The 24149-nt window shown below is 43.7% G+C and overlaps 1 protein-coding gene across 3 annotated transcripts in view; it reads right to left on the reverse strand.

The window, feature by feature from the left end:
* Positions 1-24149, reverse strand: part of PHKA2 (phosphorylase kinase regulatory subunit alpha 2) — a 92198-nt gene that overhangs the window by 11705 nt on the left and 56344 nt on the right. For 2 of the 3 annotated variants that reach the window (XM_066599833.1, XM_066599832.1), the window contains exons 22-29: positions 20184-20317; positions 13946-14102; positions 13782-13861; positions 10896-10974; positions 9899-10028; positions 8783-8884; positions 7568-7686; positions 2051-2080 (exon numbers count right to left, since the gene is read on the reverse strand). In XM_066599833.1, coding sequence (XP_066455930.1) covers positions 2051-2080; positions 7568-7686; positions 8783-8884; positions 9899-10028; positions 10896-10974; positions 13782-13861; positions 13946-14102; positions 20184-20317 — 831 coding nt within the window. The remainder of the gene's footprint in view (positions 1-2050; positions 2081-7567; positions 7687-8782; positions 8885-9898; positions 10029-10895; positions 10975-13781; positions 13862-13945; positions 14103-20183; positions 20318-24149) is intronic. The other variant, XM_066599834.1, reaches the window with a different exon arrangement.

Consider the following 24149-nt stretch of genomic DNA (forward strand, 5'->3'; position numbering starts at 1 on the left):
TTGCACATCTGTGCAGCGCTGTTTTGCACGCACATACGCTCGTGTGAGCAAGGCCTAAGAGTATGTTCACAAGGATCATAAATCGTGCTGATTTTCCACAAGGCGAATCCACAGCATTTACAGTAGAAGCAAGATTTCACAAATCTCGCCGACATGGTGTGGGATAATTCTGTGAAGAATTTGAAATCTGCAGCATATCAGTGGTTTGCTGTGAATTTCACTGTTTGCAATGCAAAGGGTAAGATCCACAGCAAATCCACACCAAAATCTGTGGTAAAATGCACCCCACTAGATGCAGAATTGATTACTGCACATTAACTGCAGATTCTCCGCTGTGGAAAATCTGCAGCATTTACGTCCTATGTGAACATATCTATAAAGGGGTTTCCCACAACCACTCTGTCTTTTCTGGTTGCTGTTGACCAGGACATGTGACTACTACGGCCAATCACTGGCTATAGAAAGTCACTGCTGACCAGGACCAGTGACTGCTGTCCAGTGATTGGCTGTAGCAATCACAAGTCCTGGACAACAGCAATCAGAATAGACAGAGTAGTTCTGAAGCACTTTTAAGTTGTGGCAACATTCCTTTAAACTTTTCATGGCGAAAGGGTCACTGAGGCTCCTGCTTTCAGGTCACATTCGGTAGTTCTGGTATTCATAGTATCCATAAGTGTTTAGCAATCACGTTACAGTATATTCATGGTATGACTTGGAAAAGGTTGTTTTTTAACTTTTAACATTTTTAAAAAAATTAAAAAATCTTTGAGTTATTTTTATTACATCCCACAGGGGACTTAAACTTGCAATCGTTTGATTGCTTATACAGGTATAATACAATACTATGGTATTAGGCTGTCTTTAATAGGCAAACGATCATGACAGCCCTAAGGGCCTTCAGAAGACTCCAGGCTGCCTTGACACCTGAATACTACCTACGGAAAAGAAAAAGATAATTTGGGAACAGCTGAATAGAATATAGAAAAATATCCTTCAAGTTTGACTGAGGGATTTATATATCCAGTTGGCATGTAATAAAAGAACAACACCATGTTAGATAACAAAGCATTCATAAATTTTCATTCCATGTTTGTTACTGGTAAATCTAAAAACACCACACAATTACAAAATCCAATAAAATTCCTTTAATCCAGCATGTGATCATTCAGGAACTTTGATAATCCAGCATTTTTAATAGCATATAAATGCAATATAATGGAGGATTTCACAAGACCAAAAACTGAAAACTGAGCAGAAAATACCAGCGTGGAGATTCTCATGTTAAAGGGGTTGTTTTGTGAAGACAACCCCTTTCTAAAATGAAGAATGAGTGGTTTCTGCAACAATTGGCGCTCAGCTGCTAAACTATAGTATAACATATGGTCGCCAGTATGGGAGTCCTTCTTGCAGAGTGGATCTGTTTTCTGGCACACAGAAGGGTCCTGAGTTGGGCTTCCCCTTTATGACATCCATATGCCCTATTAGAGCACATGGGCAAGCAATTTCATTGTTAGACAACCCCTTTAACCCTTTCCAATCCACTGTCTGACGTTCTAAGACATTCTGATTGAAGCCTGTGCAGCTCCGATGTCGGAAGACGTCCGACAGGGTATTCTTACTGTATATTACTGGCCGCTCTGTTGTCGGGGGCCTCTCCAGCATGTCCCATATCCCAGTACTTGCTGTAGCCAGCAGATGGTACCATTGTATAATGGCAGAAAAAGAGAGCCCCCTAGGAAACCCTGAATTCAAAATTGGATTGCAAAGGGTTAACACTTGAATTTGGTTTCATTTGGAAGATTCTCTATGCTTAGAAGTGATTTCACATACTTTTCTACTACTGTGTGATACTCCAGTACCCATCAGCTTCCAGCAACCGATTAAAGGAGTTTTATTGTATCCGATTGTTACCATTTAAGACAACTATATAACACAAAGGATAAAATCTATTAAAAAAATGGCAGATCCAAAACTGTAAATAGATTTCAGGATTAGAATTAGTATATTTTAGAATAAGGAACACTCAGATGACATCCATATGATAATTCACCTGATCATCAGCACTAAATCTCCTATCCATCTGAAACCGGAAAGAAAATGACAATGTGAGTCCAATAAAGCAAAGATATGACTTGTAGCAGTAAGAGTGATTATGTCAGGAGCTGCCTAATTATGTACCTGCAACAAGATGTAAAGCACTGATGTTACACACTCACAATCCAAAAGTGACATTATATACCTATTCCCCCAACCTTTAAATATCACCCCACTTCCTAGTAGTGCACTGCTACCTAAAACCAGCATAAGATCGCAGTCTTTAGTAAATTCCCCCATGTGTGAAAAAAGCCTAAGACAATGCTTCGGTTATTCTATACATTCTTCTTCATTTTTTCCACTTGTCATTGCCCCTGTCTGTCCAGTCCCTCTTTATCTAGGGCAAGGGAACAATACATCTGTCAGTCATTCCAATCCTCTGACTATTATAATAAGCATTACCTTACAGGAAGGCTTTCCCCAAACAGCTATAGTAAACGGAGATTATTTCCTGCTACATTCAGAAGGTTTAAATGGAAAAGGTCATCAAAATGATCTAGTTTTTATGTTAAACATATTCTAAAAATTTTCAGGGTTATTTTTCTTTCATTTTCAATGTTACTGTGTATATAATCATGCAGCTTTTACATTGACCATAAATTTATTAATCGTCTGCATTTCCTGTTCTGTAGAGAAACTTCTCAGTAGCCAAGTCATTATAATCAAAGTAGGGATTTCAATGAAAGATGCCAACTATACATAGTTAACTCATGGTCCACCATTCACAATAGATGATAATCACAGCTCACCTCCTCCCCCTCTCTGCACAATGACCTCTGCACAGGTCACAGAGCATGCCCAGAACACTCCCCCGTAGAAGTCAACTGGTGTCCATAATGGGATTTGTGACTTTTATAGCCATACACACTGCATTTTAACCCCTTAGTGACAGCCAATACGCCCTTTTTACTGACCTCTATAATGAGCTTTAAACTCCTCTAGGACATGACCCTTTTTTTCCATTTTCGTTTTTTTCCTCCCCAGTTTTAAAAACCCTAAGGCCTCCTTCCCACGAGCGTGACGGGCTCCGCAGCGTAATATTACGCTGTGAAGCCCGTCACGGCGCCCCCCAGAGCCCCTATACTTACCTGCGGGACATAGCGTGAAATCGCTTCCCCGCCCACCGCCGCCGCGTCACCGCTCGTCACCGCCCACCGCCGCGCGTCACCAGCCGTGTCACGTGCAAGGCCGGCCGTGTCACGTGACGCGGCCGGACCGCGTCATTTGGCGTCATATGACGCTCGGCGGTGGGCGGGAAAGCGTTTTTTCACGCTATCTCCCGCTGGTTACAGCGGGAGATAGCGTGAATGGACGGCTTCCATTGACTGCAATGGAAGCCGTCAGTGCGTACAGCCCGTCCTCACCCGCAGAAAATAGAGCATGCTGCGGGTGAGGACGGGAGAAATCGCGGTGCGTAATTCCGCGGTGGAATTACGCATCGTGAGCATTGAGCTATTAGGTTAAATAGAACCTAATAGCTGCGTGCAACGCAGCGGATTTTCGCCGCGAATTACGCGGCGGAAATCCGTTCGTGGGAAGGAGGCCTAACTCTTTTATTTATCTATCAATGTAGCTTTCTGAGGGTTTGTTTTTTTGCAGGCCGAGTTGTATTTTTCATGTAATGTGCCATATAATGTACTCAAAAATATTTAAAAAATTCTAAGTGAAGTGAAACAGAAACAAAAGTGCAATTCTGCCATCTTTGCAGCAAAAATGATGACATGATAACTTTGGTCTATGGGTCAGTGTGACAAATAAAGTTACTTTTGCTGTATCACTTTTAAATATCTTTAGAAAAAATTTAATTATTTTTTGCCACCGTCTTACAACTTTTTTATTTTTCTGTTGACATAGTTCTGCGAGGGCTTGTGTTTTTTTTCTGACGACGTTCACCATCTGGGGTAAATAGTGTATTACTTTGATAGTTCAGACTTTTATGGACACAGCAATACTAGATATGCTTTGGGTTTTTTTTTTAATATTAGATTTTTTTATTTTAAAAAATTTTAACTTTTATATTTTTTAATAAATAATAAAACTTTTTGAACTAATTTTTACATTCTTTTTTTGTACCCATAGGGGTCATGAACGTGTGATGGTTTGGTTGCTCCTATAGTATGATGTAACACAATATTATTCCATTATAACGTGATCTGACAGGCTGTCTATCAATGACAGCCCTGGTGGCTTTCAGAAGACATGCCATGGCAACCAAACAGCACCCTGCGATCTCATCTCCGATTGGGGCATTTAAATGGCGCTGGCAGAGTTGACAGCGGCATTTAAAGCATTAACAGCCACAATCACCGGGAGTGCTGATCGCATCTGTTGCGGGGAGGTGTCAGCTGCAAGAAACACAAGCACTCGCATTGTATGGACAGGATTGGCTCCCAATCCCCTTCTCTTCAAACACTGGACCTAACATAACTGTATGTCATGAAGTGTTAAGGGCTTAAACCTGCACATACATCTTTGTAAGGTGGTGGCTTGACTTGACTACTGACAGCCAGGATCCTGCTCTAACAGCCAGAAGAAGAGAATCCTCAGATCCTGGCAATTTAACCCCATTAAAAGCCACAGTCAATAGCAACTGCAGCATGTAAGCAGATCCCATTGGGAGGGGGGCTCTGTCAAATATCAGCTCCCCACCATGTGATTGAAAGTTATCAATGGGTTCCATGTAACTCAGTCCATTAGACTCTGCCTTCGGCAACGTCTAATGGGCTGTTGTCACAGGCTTAGTAGAATGCACTACAAAAGTAATGCAGTGTACTATCCAAGTGATTGAACAATCCCATCTTCAAACCCCCTTCAGGGACTAAAAAACAGCAACAATAAAGTTTAATTTAGAGAAAAAAATCCAGTTGTTAAAAAAAAACAACACACATTGTTCCCCACAAAACACATTACAAATGGCTAAAATACTCAAAATGCTTAAAAAAAACAATATATAATAGGTATCACCATTTCCGTAACAATGAAGACAATAAAAAGATTTTATAGCTTATCACACATGGTGAACGGAGTAAAAATAATTTAAAAAAGTAATGCCAGAATTCCTCTTTTTGTTTTGCTCACCTCCCAAAGAAACACAATGAAAGCAATCCAAAAGCCACATGTACCTCAAAATACTACCAATAGAATCTGCAACTCCTGCAAAAGACAAGCCCTCACAGAAAAACAGAAATGTTACGGGTATTAAAATGTGCCCATAGAGATTCAATTGTCTTTCTTGTGTTTTTATTGTGCAAAAGTAGTAAAACAAATATATCTATAAACTTGGTACGGCAGTAATTGTGCTGATCCAGATAACAAACTCATCATCTTATTTTTACCAAACCTTAAACACTATTGAAACAAAACCAGAAAAAAATGGCAAAAATTCCTAGGCAGTTTCCCATCTCACCCCCAGCCCCCAAAATATATATAATAAAAGTTATAGAACACATTATTTGTACCCCATAGTGGTGCCATTAAAAATACAACTTATCCAAAATAAAAGCCATTATATGGCAGGGTCAATGACTCTTGTAATGCAACAATAAAAAGCGCTTGAGCTAGTTACTAAGAGGTTAAAGAAGGAAAGTGAGCAAAATCTATGCTGATGCCATTGTTGTCTATACGTTTTCATTGGCATTAGCTCGGTTACTATAGCAGCCAGCACTTAGCAATGGCTTTTGAGAGTATTCCCCACTGGATTCAAGTTCACTATACAATATTCATTAACACTCATCAATATAAATGATGTACAAAGATGTATGCTGAGTAGATTTGAGAAATAAAGTAAAATATTTAGTTTTTCCATCATCACATTCTGAGAGCCGTACAGTAACCCTTATTTTTCCACTGACGCAATCATAGGACCTATTTGTTGTCAATAATACAATTTTAGCATAACTGCATCTCAATAATTAATGTTATTACATTTTTATTGGGGGAGGGCTGCAATTCCACCATTGCCTTTTTATGCATTCATTGACCTACATAAATAAAATGTAATTTTGTTCTAAGAGTTATTCTGTTTACACTGATACCAGATAAGGCCGCCTGCAGACGAGCGGGTCGGATCCGGCGGCGAGAATTCTCGCCACGGGACCCGACCCGAGCGCCTGCAGAGAGCAGTGCGTACTCACCCGCGCCCGGCAGCCCCAGCTCTTTCATGTGCCGGCTGCCGGGCAGCCGGCGCATGCGCAGACCGGAGCCGGCGGCCGGGTGAATGACGTTTCTGTGCGAGGCTCTGCGAGCCCCGCACAAAAATAGGACATGCCGCGGTTTGTTTGCCGCGCGAGATGTCGCGCGGCCAAACCGCGGCCGTCTGCATAGGAGTGCGTATTGTAATGCACTCCTATGCAGGCTTTGAGCGGCGGAAATCCCGCGGCAGGATTTCCGCCCATGTGCAGGCGGCCTAAGTGTAGTTTATTTATTTTACTACTTTTGCACAATAACACATTTTTCATAGGACAACATTGTTTTTGCATCACCGCATTCCCAGAGCCATAACTTTATTTCCTTTAATGAGGGCTCATGATTTCTGGGACAAGTTATATTTTCCAATGTATATGAACCATTGTATAATTCTCCCATTGTTTTTCTAGATTTTGTTAAAGTAGTTAACCAATGTCCTTTTAATTACACTTTCATTTTATTATACAGTTCACTAGAAATATGTATAATGTATTTACTTTCACTTTTCTTGACATTTTTGCACATTCAGTGCATTTTTAATGCATTTCTACTATTTTTTAAGTTTTTTTCTTCCCACTATCAGACTTGACACTGCAACCCTCTGATGGCTTCAAAAATACACTGGAATACTCCTATATTGCAGTGTACTACTGCCTGTCAGTGTTTTTCTGGTAGGCAACCTATTAGATTGCCTGTTAGGGCAGGGACTAATAACAAAATACACATGGCAGACGACTTCCTATTCACAGTGAATGAAGGCCTCAGTGAAGAGATCCCTCCTCCATTCACTGAATGAATATTGCTTCTGTGTAAAAGCACAGGAGTGACAGTCGTCCCATACCCTTAGGCAGCCCATCGCTGATGGGGTAACAGAGGGAGCACCATACTTCTGTAAAATTACGGAAATGCTACAGTAGCTATTCACCGCAGTTTTTAAGGGGTTAATTGATCAAAATCAAAGGTTTATTCAGCTCCGTTCGTTATAGCAGGTTGTCTGCTCTTAGTTACAGCATAGTACTTGCTGGTGATTGTAAAAGCATGGCTCCTCTACCCAGATTGTGAATATGACTTAAGACTGTGCCAGAACTACCCATCTGCCGTGACACTTTTTTTACATCCATGGGAGGGAAGAGGTAAAGACCAAAAAGCGAACATTTTATTAGAAGAAGAGTCAGCAGGAAATGTCATATTTGTACTATAAGTCCTAGATGTAGTTGAACAAGAAGTGCAAATGTATCATTTTTAATAATTCTGAAGTTGTCTGAAGGTGAGACAAAGCTGAACTCACCTGCTTCATTTCACTTCGTAGCCGATTAATACCGCTTCTTTCAGTCTTCGTGGCTCCCGTGTGTCCCATCTCATGAATGGAGATAGCTGGACTGGTCGCACATGACTCCACTGGTCGCACTGAACAAACAAGAAAGAAGTTTAAATATCGGGAGTAACTTCACTTCTCACTACTACAAGCTCTTTTTCAAACCAAGAAAGCCCGGTGTTCAGCGGAGTGCTGCAAATCCGACTTCTGAAAACCCCAGCACCCGGACCTCAACCGATCACAACTTCTGACAAGTCATTCCAACATGTCAAAAGTTTTTAAAACCAATAGTTATATTTTATACTTTGAGACTTGTTTCCACAAAAATGCAGAAGCAGCAGCTTCTAAATACAGGAAGCCAGTGCTTATTCAGAATGCGCTGTTGGAGATCACTGAGCAATTCCTGCTTGAGCAGGGCACTGGACCAGATGATCCTATAGATCTCTTCCAACAACTGGTGTAACTATAGAGGATGCAGGGGATGCGGTTGCACCCGGGCCCAGGAGCATTAAGGGGTCCATAAGGCCCCTCTTCTCCATATAGGGAGCCCAGTACTACGACTAAAGCATTATAGTCGGGGTCCCGTTACAGGTTTTGCATTAGGGCCCAGGAGCTTCAAGTTACGCCTCTACGTTCCAACTCTACCATTCTATGATTTGGTTCTGAAGCCCCTAAAATGTCACACAGAATGATACAAAATGAAGAGTAGATTATCGGAAGATAAGTCAACACAAATTATATGTTATACATACATGCTTCATATAAAAAAGTCCTTATACAAGTCCTCGTATATAAAAGTCTGAAAGAGTTGTTGGGAGCTGTGAATCACTTTGGCTATACAGGTAGAAAGCAGCATAAGACATGTAGTCCTGCAATGAGGTGCTGGCAGCCAATCAGTACATGCACTTCAGTAATTGCAGCTACATATCCCCAATGTAATCTGTTAATTCACATGAATTTTACAATAAAATGTGCTGCACGTTGCTGATTGGCTGGGTCTCCTGCATCAATCAAATGTGCAACTGATCGGCATGGTCTCTGGCACAGTAGTAAATGAGGTTTCCAGTTAAGATCGCCCAAGAATGGCCATTGTAAATATAGCAACCAGAGGCCATTGTAACTTGAGGGATCACTGTATAGTGACGTACAGCATGTATTCATTACTACAAATATTCATAAATCACTTACTGCTACGTTCCACACCAAACTCCTTCCCGCTAAGAATATGGTGAAGAAGATTTTTCATGTCAAAGGGGCTAAGACTCATCAAACTTTCTGAGGCTTCTTCACCTGAAAATAAAGTTCAAAAAGCTGCTTCAGATCTGAAGAACAGAGATTATAGCACATAGTATTGTACTTGTTGGGTATACATCTAGGTGTCATCCAATGGGGTGACCAAGACTAGAAATAGATATTGGAAGATAGATAGGGCATATGTATATTTTTCAGAGAGCTAATACTGGAAGGCCATTGGGTCTTCCCAAGTTCTGGAGATAGACAGTGTCCTGTGTATGGTCGAAAACATGTAAGCATCTTCACATAATTCTTCCTGCTCTGTATTTAAAGGGTGATGTCTTTTTTTACAGATCTCTTTGGCTACAGGACGTAGTCCAGCTCATGAATGTCCAGAACTACTTCTTGTAGTCCTCTGTGTCTGACTGCTGTTTATGAAATGCAAGTTTCTCCCAAACTACTGAACAGATACATACAGCAGACATATCACTGATCAGCAAGCCTGTCACTACCTTATGTTGTCCTCAGAGCTGCAAAAAGATGATAATTAGAGATGAGCGAGCATACTCGATAAGGCAAACTACTTGAGCGAGTAGTGCCTTATTCGAGCACCTGCCCGCTCGTCTCTAAAGATTCGGCTGCCGGCGCGGGTGCCAGGTGAGTTGCGGCGGTGAGCAGGGGGGAGCGGGGGGGGGGGGTTGGGGTGAGAGGGAGAGAGAGATCTCCCCTCCGTTCCTCCCTGCTCTCCCCTGCCGCTCCCCACCCCCTGCCGGCACCCGAATCTTTAGAGACGAGCGGGCAGATACTCGGCTAAGGCACTACTCGCTCATCTCTAATGATAATAGATTGGTTTTTAGCATAATGGAATAAAGTTCCTGCTCTAAAATCAAGACGAGTGTTGGATTACACAATTATCATTGAATAAACATCTGCCATATAGTACCTATAGTTTGCATTGCAAACACTTGCACTCCATGTTCAGCAGCCATTATACAAACATTTTTTCCTGCACCGAATATATGCTCCCTAGATAAAAGTGTCAGTTTTTAAAATAAAAGAGCTCTAACTAACCTGAGCAGTTTAAGCTGCGTGCGAGCTCCGTGGCCATCACCTGGATGATGAGGCCAATACGGAGTCTGAGCATCTCTCCAAAGAGACTGGGCTGGGATCTGACATACATCGCCAGATACAGCATTATCTCCTAGGAAAGAAAGATGCAGGAAATTCAGTTTCATGATTGTTGTGTATTATTGATTGTCACATTTTATGTACACGGGTTTATACATAGAATCATAGAACCTGTATTCTTAACTAAGGAATACATTGCGTTTATTAACGGAAAACTCAACGTATGCATTCGGCAACATTTTTACACAGTTTATAGTTACATAAAATGATAGATATCTTTATAAATGTTTAATTATTATTTGTTTGTCTTCAAAGACTTCTGAAATCTCCTCAAAGAGTCTTGTAGAGATCCTATATAGAAATGTGGGTCCTACACCCCCTGGTTTTCCCATATTTGTAGGGAGCATCAAAAAAGTGGGAATTAACTAAGAAGAAAAGAAGATGATCTGCTCCTATTATATTTAGTGGAAGAATGTATTATTTTTTATGTTTTTGCTTCAAAAATGGACACATATAATTTTTTTATATACATGCAATGAAAAGTCCACTGATGACAATAGGGGCCACCAGTGAGTATAGTGGTGGTAAAGATTATTATACTTTATATGGCCAAGATGCTCTTCGTATTTGTGACACACAGAATGTATTCATGGGACAGGACCATCTTAACTAACTCTGCTTACTTTACACCAAAGCTCGGTCTACACAGCATGATATTTGTGATTAATAATCTCACAATTGGACAATGTACCGAATATTCTTGACCATTAGATTCGCACAGCAAGATTTTCCAATATATTAGAGTCTATAAGATTATGCAAAATTTCCGTCTCACAAACTACTTGTCAAATACAATAGGTGTGTAAATATATTGAGACATCTCCAGTTTGCAGTTGACTTTCAATACTGTCTGAACAGCAGTTATCAAATAAAATCTTACCTGTGTTAGCACGGCAATGCTAATATCTTGTCCACTTGCTTCATAGATCAGATCAGCCAGTGGCTCTGGGGGCATAGGCCTATGGTAAAAAATAACCTTAGTTGCATGTGTATAAAGCATTCTAATTCCATTAATTTTGGTCTCCATAGAATCTTGTGTTTTGAGGCACTTTTTAGATTTCATTAAAAGGGCCAGTCTGGCGAAACCACATTTTTCCATCCCTGTCCCCCTCAACTAATTGCCCATCACACTTTGGATATGTATATTGCAGTTGTCATTTTGTGAGCCTGGGACCTGTAGTTCTATGGGTTTCCAGGAACACACTGCTGCAGCTATGGTTGATTTGGCTGGCTGATGGTGTGGATTTCTCCAGCCAGCCATCACCATGTGTCTCTATATATAAATACCAGCCCCTCTTGCTAGAGGATGCTGGTCATTATCCATTCCTTATCCTTCTCCCTCAGTACTCTGGTGGTTGGAGTCATGCATGCTGTAAGGCTAGTTTGAGTTGTGCTCCTACACTTTGATGGTCTGGATACCTGATTTCCCTGTTTGCATGGTCTGCGGGCCCATGCTCCCTTACCCTTCTGTCAGATGTGGTTTCAGATATCGGATGTCCTTTACTCTGTCAGATGGGTGATGTCTGACACCTTCCTATCTAGGTTGAGATAGGTGGCCCCTAGGTTCCAGCATGGCGCTGTCCTTATTGGGATGATCACCCCACTTGTAGTCAGGGTTCCCTCTCCTGGGTTTATTTGTCTTGTTAGTGTTGGGACTGACAAGACAACAAGGACCCTTGACGTTGACTTGTGAGCTTATGGACTTTGGCCAAAACATTAACTAATGCCTCATACTAATTGATATTTCCAACTGTCTTGTTGATGTAGTACTTTTGGTAAGTATTTGGTCGCCTGGTATTGGTGCAGGGTCTATGTCCCTATTTTTCCTTTATTGCGTGCACGTTCAGTTTATGTTTGGTGTGAATGGTGTTCGATCGTGTGTATATCTCTATATACTTCTCTTCAGACTTATAAAAATATTACTTGCATGCAGGCAAGGTGAATGTAACAGTAGTCACTTCCATGCAATGCAGCCTCTTGTCTAATGCTTATCAGGCACCATCTTGATGTTCAGATTTCTCCCTGCTCACTCTCTCTATGATCTGCTAACATTCCCTTGATGCAACAGCACAGCATCACATTGACCAGCTAGAGCCAGTACCATCTCTGCCTGCTGGAATGACACTGCCATTACCTTATTTTATTCTATATTCATCTAAATAAACTACAGACCATAATTATACAGTCAAGAGGATGAGCTGTGATCTCCTTTATTAAAACTGTGCGACAGGAGACTTTAATCATCAGTAGTAACTGTGATAGGAGTTTCTGCCCCCTCCTCCCTCCATGAAGAATGAAGAGCTTGCGTGGTAGAGTCCATGTAATCTCATCGCCTTGGGGTCACACTGGACTCTGACCTCTCCTTTGCCCCCCATATCCAATCTCTGGCCCAAACATGCCACATGCACCTCAGAAATATTGCTAAAATATGTCCGTTCCTAACCACGGACACGCTAAAGACGCTCATGGTTGCGCTCATCCACTCCCGGCTTGACTACTGCAACTCGCTACTCATTGGCCTCCCCCGCACTAGACTCGCTCCACTCCAATCCATACTAAATGCAGCAGCTAGACTCCTTTTTCTATCCAGTCGTTATTCAGACGCCTCTGCATTATGCCAGTCGCTGCATTGGCTGCCCATCCACTCCAGAACTAAATTTGAACTCCTCTACCTCACTCACAAAGCTCTGCATGGCGCTGCGCCACCATACATCGCCTCCCTACTGTCAGTATACCACCCAGTGCGCTCACTCCGATCGGCTAACACACTCAGACTAAACACCCCTGTAATACGAACCTCACATGCTCACATACAGGACTTCACCAGAGCAGCACCCATCCTCTGGAACGCTCTACCCCAAGGCATCCGGACAATTCCCGATGCACGAAATTTCAGACGTGCCTTAAAAACGCACCTCTTCAGGGAAGCATACCAAATCTCCTGACCTAGTCCCTCGCCCCTCCCTATGGTGCTCCACCCTGTTTTGCCTTCTGATAAATGATCTGTCCATGAAATTTCCTATTGCCTGTGTTCCCCAACCCCTGCACCTCCTGTACCACCCCCAACCCATTTGTGTCTAACCTAATGTATCTCACATTGTATTTGTTGCAATTGTTGTATTGTTTTGCATTTATCCATGCCTGAAAGCGCTGCGCAATAAGTTGGCGCTATACAAATAAAGATTATTATTATTATTATTATCATCACAGAGGAATTATGCTGACTGAAAAAGTGACTTCTTGACAGAACATAAAGCCAAACAACTCTCAGGTGGTCACAATGGGAGCACATGACCCGCCTGAAGAGATGGACTCCAGGAAGTTTCATATAGAAAGGCATAATTAAACAACGTAATACTAGCCGGCTTATATATACTGGGGGACTAGTTACATAACGAATGGAAAAATTTCACCAGAGTGGCTCTTTAAAACTTCCTAGCAATGTCATTCTCTCAATGCAATGCAGACAAAAGGTGACATAACCTTGTTAATCTATTGTTTGCAAAAATAAAAACACATTAGAAAGTTGTATTTCTGCAATTATCTAATATAATCTTTCATTTACACAAAGGAGGGTGAAGCCAAATCATAAGAATCTGTGGGCCCACTTACACGAGGTGACGATCAACTGAACGAATGTTTATACGAATGTAATAAGGGCATCTGTCTACCACATCTGTGCGCCTACGATGCTTTATCTTCTTCATGCTATATCCAAGAACCATGGTCACATCAATATATCTAGTTACCAATGATTTACACTTACGCCGTTATCGTCTTCTCCCGAGGTTCGGGCGGCAGCCCAACGGTTAGCTGCTTTTGGTGTGAAAGGAGGGAAGTGCATGCCTAATAGAAAAAGGATTTTACGAAATATATCACATTTTTGTTTCCGCCCATAAACAGTGACACTAAAGTCATTCTGTAACGCACCTCAGCCAGATTTTCCACTCTTTTTCTTAGTAACCCAGAGATGTAGCGGATAAGACACCATTCTCGATTGTGACCAGCTTTGCCATACAGTTCATTTAGCAGACAGTGAACCGTTACTCCACACTGGCCATTCAGATTAGTGTCCCACTCTAGTCCTCTATACACAAGGAGAATAAATGGGTTACAAAACATTTTTCATATGGAATCAGCTGTATTACTCATAAAGCATTTGTAAAAGCATCCTAAATAAATATATATTATTCATAATATAAATAAATTTATTTTTCATGCACAGCATCGCCTGTGTATAGAACTTCAAAGGAATTGGTTAAATATTCATGCGAGATTTGTGCGTCTTGCAACGCACAAATCTCACGAACTTTTTTCGGCTGTGTGAAAGCAGCCTGATGAAGAATTGCAGCATACATGCAGATGGCTCTCTTTCAAGAGTTAGGGACTTGGGGCCTTCAATATTTTTTCATAAAAGTGGGTCGTGTGCTACTCGTGTTGTGATGTAAATGGCTGCACTGAAGCTGGCACCTGACAAGATTGTTCAGCTGTTAACTATCAGTCCTGGTTGCTCAATTTTTGGTATTAATCTATTCTTGCTATTACCCAACCATAAAACCTGAAATATAGGGTTTGTAAACTTTGAGTTATTGGTCAATGATGGGATCGTTTTGTCTTGATCGTGTTTTCTGCTATATCCATAAAGAGAGCACCTAACCCACCTCTTCTCTCCTCACCATTGACGGTTGGTCTCTCTACACACAGGCACATATATCGCGACTGTCAGTCAGTAGTGAGGAGGGCGGTAAAAGCAGATCCACATATTATGGTGACAAATCCACTTAATTTGACTGACCCATATCTTTCTTCAACCTATGGAACTATTTGTGGGATCGCCACTTCAAACAGCAAAAGAGAAAGCCATTCAAAGTCATTGGTAATTTAGTTGACTTCACTATCCTCTTTTCAAGCCTTAACACATTCCTTCAACGCCCAGCCCCAACACACTCCATCCACATCAGCCCCTCCCTCCTCTCCTCACCTATGTATGGCTCCCATGCACTGTTCAACTTCCTAAGACGCCTTCAACCCCCCAATACTGCAGAGAAACACCTCAGACACCCACACAAATCCCCTAGCCATGTGCTCACCCTTGCTACTCTGCTACTCCTAGCTGCAGGGGACATCTCCCCCAACCCAGGCCCACCCCGTACTGTTCTCTACCAAAATGCCCCCCCTGCCCCATTCAAATGCGCCCTATGAAACTCCCAATCTGCGTGTAACAAACTCCCAACTATCCATGACCTTTTCACCACTAAACACTTGAACTTGCTCGCCCTCACGGAAACCTGGATACAGCAGTCCGATTCTACCTCCCCTGCTGCATTGTCCTATGATGGCCTGCAGTTCTCCCACACCCTCAGATCGGATGACAGACGCGGTGGAGGAGTAGGCATCATCCTCTCCCCAAACTGTACCTTCCAGGTCATTTCCTCAGCTCCCTCGCTTACCTTCCACTCCTTCGAAGTCCACACCCTGCGACTCTTCCGCCCACTGCCTCTGCGTGTCGCAGTTATTTACCGCCCCCCAGGTCCTACCCGCCTGTTCCTAGACCACTTTGCTGCCTGGCTCCCCCACTTCCTATCCTGTGAAATCCCAACCCTCATCCTTGGTGATTTCAACATTCCTACTAACGACTCTAGCTCCTCATCTGCCTCCCGGCTTTTAACACTTACCTCCTCCCTTGGCTTATCACAAATCTCTGACTCCCCCACTCATAGAGATGGTAACACTCTCGATTTAGTTGTCCTCCGTCTCTGCTCTGCTTCTCACTTTACTAACTCCCCACTTCCACTCTCAGATCACAACCTTCTCTCTTTCTCCATCAGGCACCCTAGCATCTCTCCTGACCCTCCTATCTATCGCACCTCTAGGAACCTCCAGTCTGTCCGCACTAAACAGTTTGCCGAAACTATTCAGTCCTCCCTATCGCCTATCTCTCGCCTCCCCTGCCCTAACCTCGCAGCCGAATATTACCACACCACCCTCAGCCGTGCCCTGGATGAAGTGGCACCGCCTGTGACGCGAGCCGTCAAACGCAGACCAAGGCAACCCTGGCTCACATCCCAAACGCGCTTCATCCGGCGGTGCTCTAGGTGCGCCGAGCGGCTGTGGAGAAAGTCAAAGCTGCCAGCAGACTTCCTCCACTTCAAATTCATGCTTAGAACGTATAACCTAGCCCTTCACCATGCCAAACAAGTTTATTTCACCTCCCTTGTCTCCTCACTATCCCACAACCCCAAACAACTCTTTGAGACCTTTCACTCCCTCCTCAGCCCCAAGGAACAGGCCCCTGCGACAGACCTGACTGCTGGAGAACTAGCTGCCTATTTCAAAGAAAAAAAATCGACTACATTCGAAGAGAAATCGCTGAAAGCTGCATGGTTAGCCCTGATCCCTGTTTCATCAGCACTGCACCCAGCACCTACTCACTACGCTAGAACCAACGACAAAGGAAGAAGTCTCCAGGCTCCTTTCCGCTGCCCGCCCCACCACCTGCGCTAGCGACCCTCTCCCCTCTCACCTCCTCCGCTCCCTTTCCCCAGCTCTCATTACTCACCTTACCACAATCTGCAACCTCTCCCTAACCTCTGGCACTTTCCCCTCTTCATTCAAACACTCCATTATATCCCCTCTGCTTAAAAAACCAACCCTGGACCCGACTAATGCTGCCAACTACCGACCCGTCTCAAACCTCCCCTTTATCTCCAAATTACTGGAACGCCTGGTCTACTCCCGCCTTACTCGCTTTCTCTCTGACAACTCACTCCTCGACCCCCTCCAGTCTGGTTTCCGCTCTCTACACTCGACCGAAACTGCCCTTACAAAAGTAACAAATGACCTGCTGACTGCAAAGTCGAGAGGTGATTACTCCCTACTAATCCTCCTTGACCTGTCTACTGCATTTGACACTGTCGACCATAATCTCCTTCTCACTATGCTCCGCTCTATTGGTCTAAAGGATACTGCTCTCTCCTGGTTCTCTTCCTACCTCTCTGACCGCTCTTTCAGTGTTTCCTTTGCTGGTTCTATCTCTGCTCCACTTCCTCTCGCTGTCAGGGGTACCCCAGGGCTCGGTCCTTGGTCCCCTTCTTTTCTCTATCTATACTGACCCAATTGGAAAAACCATCCACAGATTTGGCCTCCAATACCATCTCTAAGCTGATGACACCCAACTATACACCTCCTCTGTCTGTCCGCTGTCTCTAACACTATGTCCTCCCTTTTTCTCAAACTAAACCTCTCTAAAACTGACCTCCTTGTCTTTCCACCTTCTAACCGACCTCCCCTCAACATCTCCATTCCAGTGTCTGGCACCATCATAACCCCCAGACGGCATGCCCGATGCCTTGGGGTCACACTGGACTCTGACCTCTCCTTTGCCCCCCATATCCAATCTCTGGCCCAAACATGCCACATGCACCTCAGAAATATTGCTAAAATATGTCCGTTCCTAACCACGGACACGCTAAAGACGCTCGTGTTTGCGCTCATCCACTCCCGGCTTGACTACTGCAACTCGCTACTCATTGGCCTCCCCCACACTAGACTCGCTCCACTCCAATCCATACTAAATACAGCAGCTAGACTCATTTTTTTATCCAGTCGTTATTCAGACGCCTCTGCATTATGCCAGTCGCTGCATTGGCTGCCCATCCACTGCAGAACTAAATTTAAACTCCTCTACCTCACTCACAAAGCTCTGCATGGCGCTGCGCCACCATACATCGCCTCCCTACTGTCAGTATACCACCCAGCGCGCTCACTCCGATCGGCTAACACCCTCAGACTAAACACCCCTGTAATACGAACCTCTCATGCTCGCCTACAGGACTTCACCAGAGCAGCACCCATCCTCTGGAATGCTCTACCCCAAGGCATCCGGACAATTCCCGATGCACGAAATTTCAGACGTGCCTTAAAAACGCACCTCTTCAGGGAAGCATACCAAATCTCCTGACCTAGTCCCTCGCCCCTCCCTATGGTGCTCCACCCTGTTTTGCCTTCTGATAAATGATCTGTACATAAAATTTCCTATTGCCTGTGTTCCCCAACCCCTGCACCTCCTGTACCACCCTCAACCCATTTGTGTGCAACCCAATGTATCTCACATTGTAATTGTTGCAATTGTTGTATTGTTTTGCATTTATCCATGCCTGAAAGCGCTGCGGAATAAGTTGGCGCTAAACAAATAAAGATTATTATTATTATTAGTTGAAAATGAACTGCACTGATCTTTTAACCCCTTCATGACCAAGGACGTAAGGGTACATCCTGGAGCGTCAGGGTATGTATGAAGAGAGGTTGCGGGGCGACCTCTCTTCATACCAGGCGGGCATCAGCTGTTTATTACAGCTGACAACCGCGGGTAATAGCTGCAATCGGCCGTGCAGCCGATCGTGGCTATTAACCCTTTAAATGTCGCTGTCAATTTTGACAGCGGCATTTAAATCCCCCGAACGGCGTTTGGTGGTCCCGGTAAGATCAGGGGAGCCGTGCAGGTGTCATGGCAGCCGGGGGCCTTCTGAAAGGCCCCAGGGCTGCCTTAGCAGACTGCCTAACAAGCCACCCCCGTGGGGTGGCTTGATAGACTGCCTGTCAAATGGCAGTATGACGTAATGCTATACTGCAGAAGCGCTCAGAGTAAAGTAAAAAAAAGATCAATAAAGTTTTTTTATTTGTAAAAAAAAAAAGTTATAAAAGTTTAAATCGCCGCCCTTTTGCCATATCTTTAATTAAAAAATCTAAATCACAAAATAAAAATACATATTTGGTATCGCCGCATCCATAAAAGTCCGCTCTATCAAAGTAGCAGATTATTTTCCCTGCACAGTGAACGTCGTCCGGAAAAAAAAATAAAGAACGCCAGAAATGCACTTTTTCAGTTACCCTGTCTCCCAGAAAAAAACGCAATAAAAAGTGATCAAAAAGTGGTATGTATTCCAAATCGGTAATAACGTAAACTACAGGACATCCTGCAAAAAATGAACCCTCACACAACTACATCAATGGAAAAATTAAAAAGTTATTGTGCGCGGAAGATGGCAGCAGAAAATAATTGAAAAAAATTAAATGTCTTTGAAAAAAAAAATGATACAAGTTTGGTATCGTAGTAATCGTAGTGAGCCATAGAATAAATAAATCATGTCATTTGTGTTGCAGTTTGTGTGCCGTAGAAACAAGAAGCACTGAAAGATGGCAGAATGTCGTTTTTTTTTTCATTTTACTCCAATTAGAAATTTTTTTACGTTTTTCAGTACATTATATGGTACAGTAAATGGCACCATTTGAAAATACAACTCATCCCGCAAAAAACAAGCCCTCATACAGCGACGTCGATGGATAAATAAAGGAGTTACAGGTTTTTTTGAAGAGGGGAGGAAAAAACGAAAATGGAAAACGAAAAAGGGTCCACGTCATTAAGGAGTTAAGGGTTGATCTACATCATTGTGTTTCATTATAAAGATGAATTAGTTAACTCCTATGACAGGATAAGTAATATCAATAACAGTATGTCATCCTCGTGGCCATTAATCCTGGAATTTCAGCAATGTTTCCAGCAAGAATTGTTGAAATAGTAATGCAATGGCACAGATCCAGGCTGGGTAGTGCACATAATTAGCACAGATGGGGGAACGCTCTGCCTCAAGTTAGGGTGGCTTTACACAGGGCAACTATTAAAAAGTAGCTCAAATTAGCAATTTTCTGTAATGTTGACACAGGACCCAAGAGGGTACTGAGTCGCTAAAACTAATTGACTAGTGAGCAACTTCTTACTCGGTGTAAACAGGTAGTTGTTCATCGTTGAACGACTGCCTGTTCATAGTCAATGTAGACGAACAGCTGAAAGAGATCTCCAGAGTGCTCCACCTCCATTCACTGAACAACTATCACACTCGAGTCTAGGCACAAGAGCATTAAGTCATTAGGACAACTGTCAGGCGTGAGTGTGCCCGACAGTTGTCCTGTGTAAAGTCACCCTTACTGAGATGATTGCAAGTGTAGTCCTCCAGCAAGGAATTTCACCATGAGGAACTTACAAGTAGCAGGCAGGTACTGTTCCTGTGAATTTACACAAATAGCATGTAGCAATCCTTTAAATGCTAATTGGTAAAATCTCAAATCAGTCCCTCCCCTACTGACAAAAAGATATGTAAAGTGGACTCACTTTATGACACACAATACGTAGAGTATATCTGCCTGGTCCTGAAGAGTCGGACATTCTTTAAGTTGCTCCACTAGTTTTTCGCAGTCTACGTTACCTTGTGAGTCTTTCGGCAAATTCAATTCTGTCTCTTTTACCTGTAATAAAGTATAATGGTTAGAGATGAGCGAGCACCAAAATGCTCGGGTGCTCGTTACTCGGGACGAAATTTTCGCGATGCTCGAGGGTTCGTTTCGAGTAACGAACCCCATTGAAGTCAATGGGCGACTCGAGCATTTTTGTATATCGCCAATGCTCGCTAAGGTTTCCATTTGTGAAAATCTGGGCAATTCAAGAAAGTGATGGGAACGACACAGCAACGGATAGGGCAGGCGAGGGGCTACATGTTGGGCTGCATCTCAAGTTCCCAGGTCCCACTCTTAAGCCACAATAGCGGCAAGAGTGCCCCCCCCCCAACAACTTTTACTTCTGAAAAGCCCTCATTAGCAATGCATACCTTAGCTAAGCACCACACTACCTCCAACAAAGCACAATCACTGCCTGCATGACACTCCGCTGCCACTTCTCCTGGGTTACATGCTGCCCAACCCCCCCCCCCACACACACACACACGACGCAGTGTCCACAGCGCACACCAAAGTGTCCCTGCGCAGCCTTCAGCTGCACTCATGCCACACCACCCTCATGTCTATTTATAAGTGCGTCTGCCATGAGGAGGAACCGCAGGCACACACTGCAGAGGGTTGGCACGGCTAGGCAGCGACCCTCTTTAAAAGGGGCGGGGCGATAGCCCACAATGCTGTACAGAAGCAATGAGAAATATAATCCTGTGCCACCGCCATCAGGAGCTGCACACGTGGGCATAACAATGGGGAACCTATGTGCCACACACTATTCATTCTGTCAAGGTGTCTGCATGCCCCAGTCAGACCGCGTTTTTTTATAAATAGTCACAGGCAGGTACAACTCCGCAATGGGAATTCTGTGTGCACCCACAGCATGGGTGGCTCCCTGGAACCCACCGGCTGTACATAAATGTATCCCATTGCAGTCCCCATCACAGCTGAGGTAACGTCCGATTAAATGCAGGTGGGCTTCGGCCCACACTGCATGCCCCAGTCAGACTGGGGTTCTTTAGAAGTGGACACATGCAGTTACAACTCCGTGTGGACCGACAGCATGGGTGGGTGCCAGGAAGCCACCGGCGGTACATAAATATATCCCATTGCATTGCCCATCACAGCTGAGGTAATGTTTAATGCAGGTGGGCTTCGCCCCACACTGCATGCCCCAGTCAGACTGGGGTTCTTTAGAAGTGGACACATGCAGTTACAACTCCCTGTAGACCCACAGCATGGGTGGCTCCCTGGAACCCACCGGCGGTACATAAATATATCCCATTGCAGTGCCCAGCACAGCTGATGTAACGTCAGCTTTAATGCAGGTGGGCAAAAAATTAATTGGATTACACTGTAGGCGAGGGCCCCAAAAAATTGGTGTACCAACAGTACTAATGTACGTCAGAAAAATTGCCCATGCCCAACCAAGAGGGCAGGTGAAACCCATTAATCGCTTTGGTTAATGTGGCTTAATTTGTAACTAGGCCAGGAGGCAGCCCAGTTAAAATAAAAATTGTTGGAGGTGAAAGTTTCAACGCTTTAATGAGCATTGAAACGTATAAAAATTGTTTAGAAAAATTATATGACTGAGCCTTGTGGGCCTAAGAAAAATTGCCTGTTCGGCGTGATTACGTGAGGTTTCAGGAGGAGGAGCAGGAGGAGGAGGATGAATATTATACACAGATTGATGAAGCAAAAAGGTCCACGTTTTTGATGGTGATAGAGAACAATGCTTCCATCCACGGGTGCAGCCTACGTATTGTTTGCGCTAGTGACGGCTGGACTGTGCGCTGAGAGACATTGGTGGATGGGGCCGAGCACAGCGGAGGTGAGGGTGTGGGTGCAGGCCAGGAGACGGTAGTGCCTGTGTCCTGAGAGGGGGGTTGGATCTCAGTGGCAGGTTGGGGCACAGGGGGAGAGGCAGCGGTGCAAACCGGAGACGGTGAACAGCCTTCGTCCCACCTTGTGGGGTGCTTGGCCATCATATGTCTGCGCATGCTGGTGGTGGTGAGGCTGGTGGTGGTGGCTCCCCGGCTGATCTTGGCGCGACAAAGGTTGCACACCACTGCGTATTAATTAGGACTACTACCCCCAGCAGATAGATACTGTAGGCAGCGTATAATATTATGTATACTCTTTCCCTCTGGCGGGATGACGGCGATCATGTAACAGAGACAGCAGATCCAGGAAACAATTTTGCGCAAGCCTGCTGTAACGCTTAGCTGTGTATTAATTAGGACTACTACTCCCAGCAGACACGCAGTAAACTGAAGACGGTCACAGGCAGCCCAAATATAGTATTTTTCCCCAATTTTTTGGAAAAAGCCCACTGCCTATATAGCCTGAATATCTCTTTCCCTGCCTCACCAGTACTGGCCCTATACTCTGTACAATGACTGCAGACTGCGGACGCAATGCTCTGCACGCCTGATATACAAAAAAAAAAATTGTGCAACACTGCTAAAAGCAGCCTCAACAGTAGTGCACACGGTCAGATGTGGCCCTAAGAAGGACCATTGGGGTTCTTGAAGTCTAAAATAACTCCTAACGCTCTCCCTATAGCAGCTCCGGCACCAGCAGCAGCACTTTCCCTGATCTCTGTCAGAACGCATCTGTGGCGAGCCGCGGGAGGGGCCGATTTTTATACTCGGGTGACACCTGATCTCGCCAGCCACTCACTGCAGGGGGGTGGTATAGGGCTTGAACGTCGCAGGGGGAAGTTGTAATGCCTTCCCTGTCTTTCTATTGGCCAGAAAAGCGCGCTAACGTCTCAGAGATGAAAGTGAAAGTAACTCAAACATCGCGTGGTACTCGTCACGAGTAACGAGCATCTCGAACACGCTAATACTCGAACGAGTATCAAGCTCGGACGAGTACGTTCGCTCATCTCTAATAATGATACTTAGTAACTAAGAGTAAAAACAAAGTCGCAGATATAATTTCACAATATCTTATTACATTGAAGACTAGACTTGATGACATTCAGGAATTGCTTTAAATCCTATAATTATATTCCAGTAAACAGGTATCCAAAGACAGGCATCTGTCTGGGATGATTTAGTGATCCTACACTGAGTAGGAGGTTGGTCCTGATGACCCTGGAGGTTCCTTCCAACTCTACCATTCTACAATTCTATGTTCCACAATTACGGAAGCTAACCCAAAATGTGATCAATCTAACTTTCAAACTATTTTAAATGGTAGAGTATTACAAAATGTGACATCATCGATTGGGGTATTTTTTGCCAAAATGACCAAACAGAACTTAGCGATGTTTAGCACCTGTACTTTACGCTTAATCCATTTTTATTGAAAAAAAAATTGTTTTAACAAAACCAGAAATAGACAGTTTTACTGACAAACGATATTTCCAATATCTAGCATTGAACATATCACCTATGACGTCAGAACTCAGTCTACTGATTAAATACCAGAGGTGATAAATTCCTCATTAGACTGTTAAATTTCAATCAATTTCAACCTCTATTGAATGAACCGAGAATTGTACCTCTCTAAACCCAACTCTGAGCTTTCCTAAATATCCTAGCTCCTAGTACGACTACCCAAATTAAAATATCCTAATAGGGAGAGAGAGGGGGAAAAAAACATCCAGACATGTTGCACACGTCAGTGGTATAGGAGGGATACTTAATATAAGGATAGATAAAGGGGGAGATATTAGTCCACGGCCATGCAAAGTTATCCTTCCTCAATCGCCAATGTACCAATCATAAACAACTGCCTGCGAGTTTCCAATTAATCCCCAACATTCCGAGAATCTCTGGAAATGTATCCAAGGACTCCAATTGTGTATAATCTTCTTCCGATCATCCCTCTCCTCCGCCACCAA

Source organism: Eleutherodactylus coqui, chromosome 4 (genome assembly GCF_035609145.1).
Source record: "Eleutherodactylus coqui strain aEleCoq1 chromosome 4, aEleCoq1.hap1, whole genome shotgun sequence".
Lineage (NCBI taxonomy): Eukaryota > Metazoa > Chordata > Amphibia > Anura > Eleutherodactylidae > Eleutherodactylus > Eleutherodactylus coqui.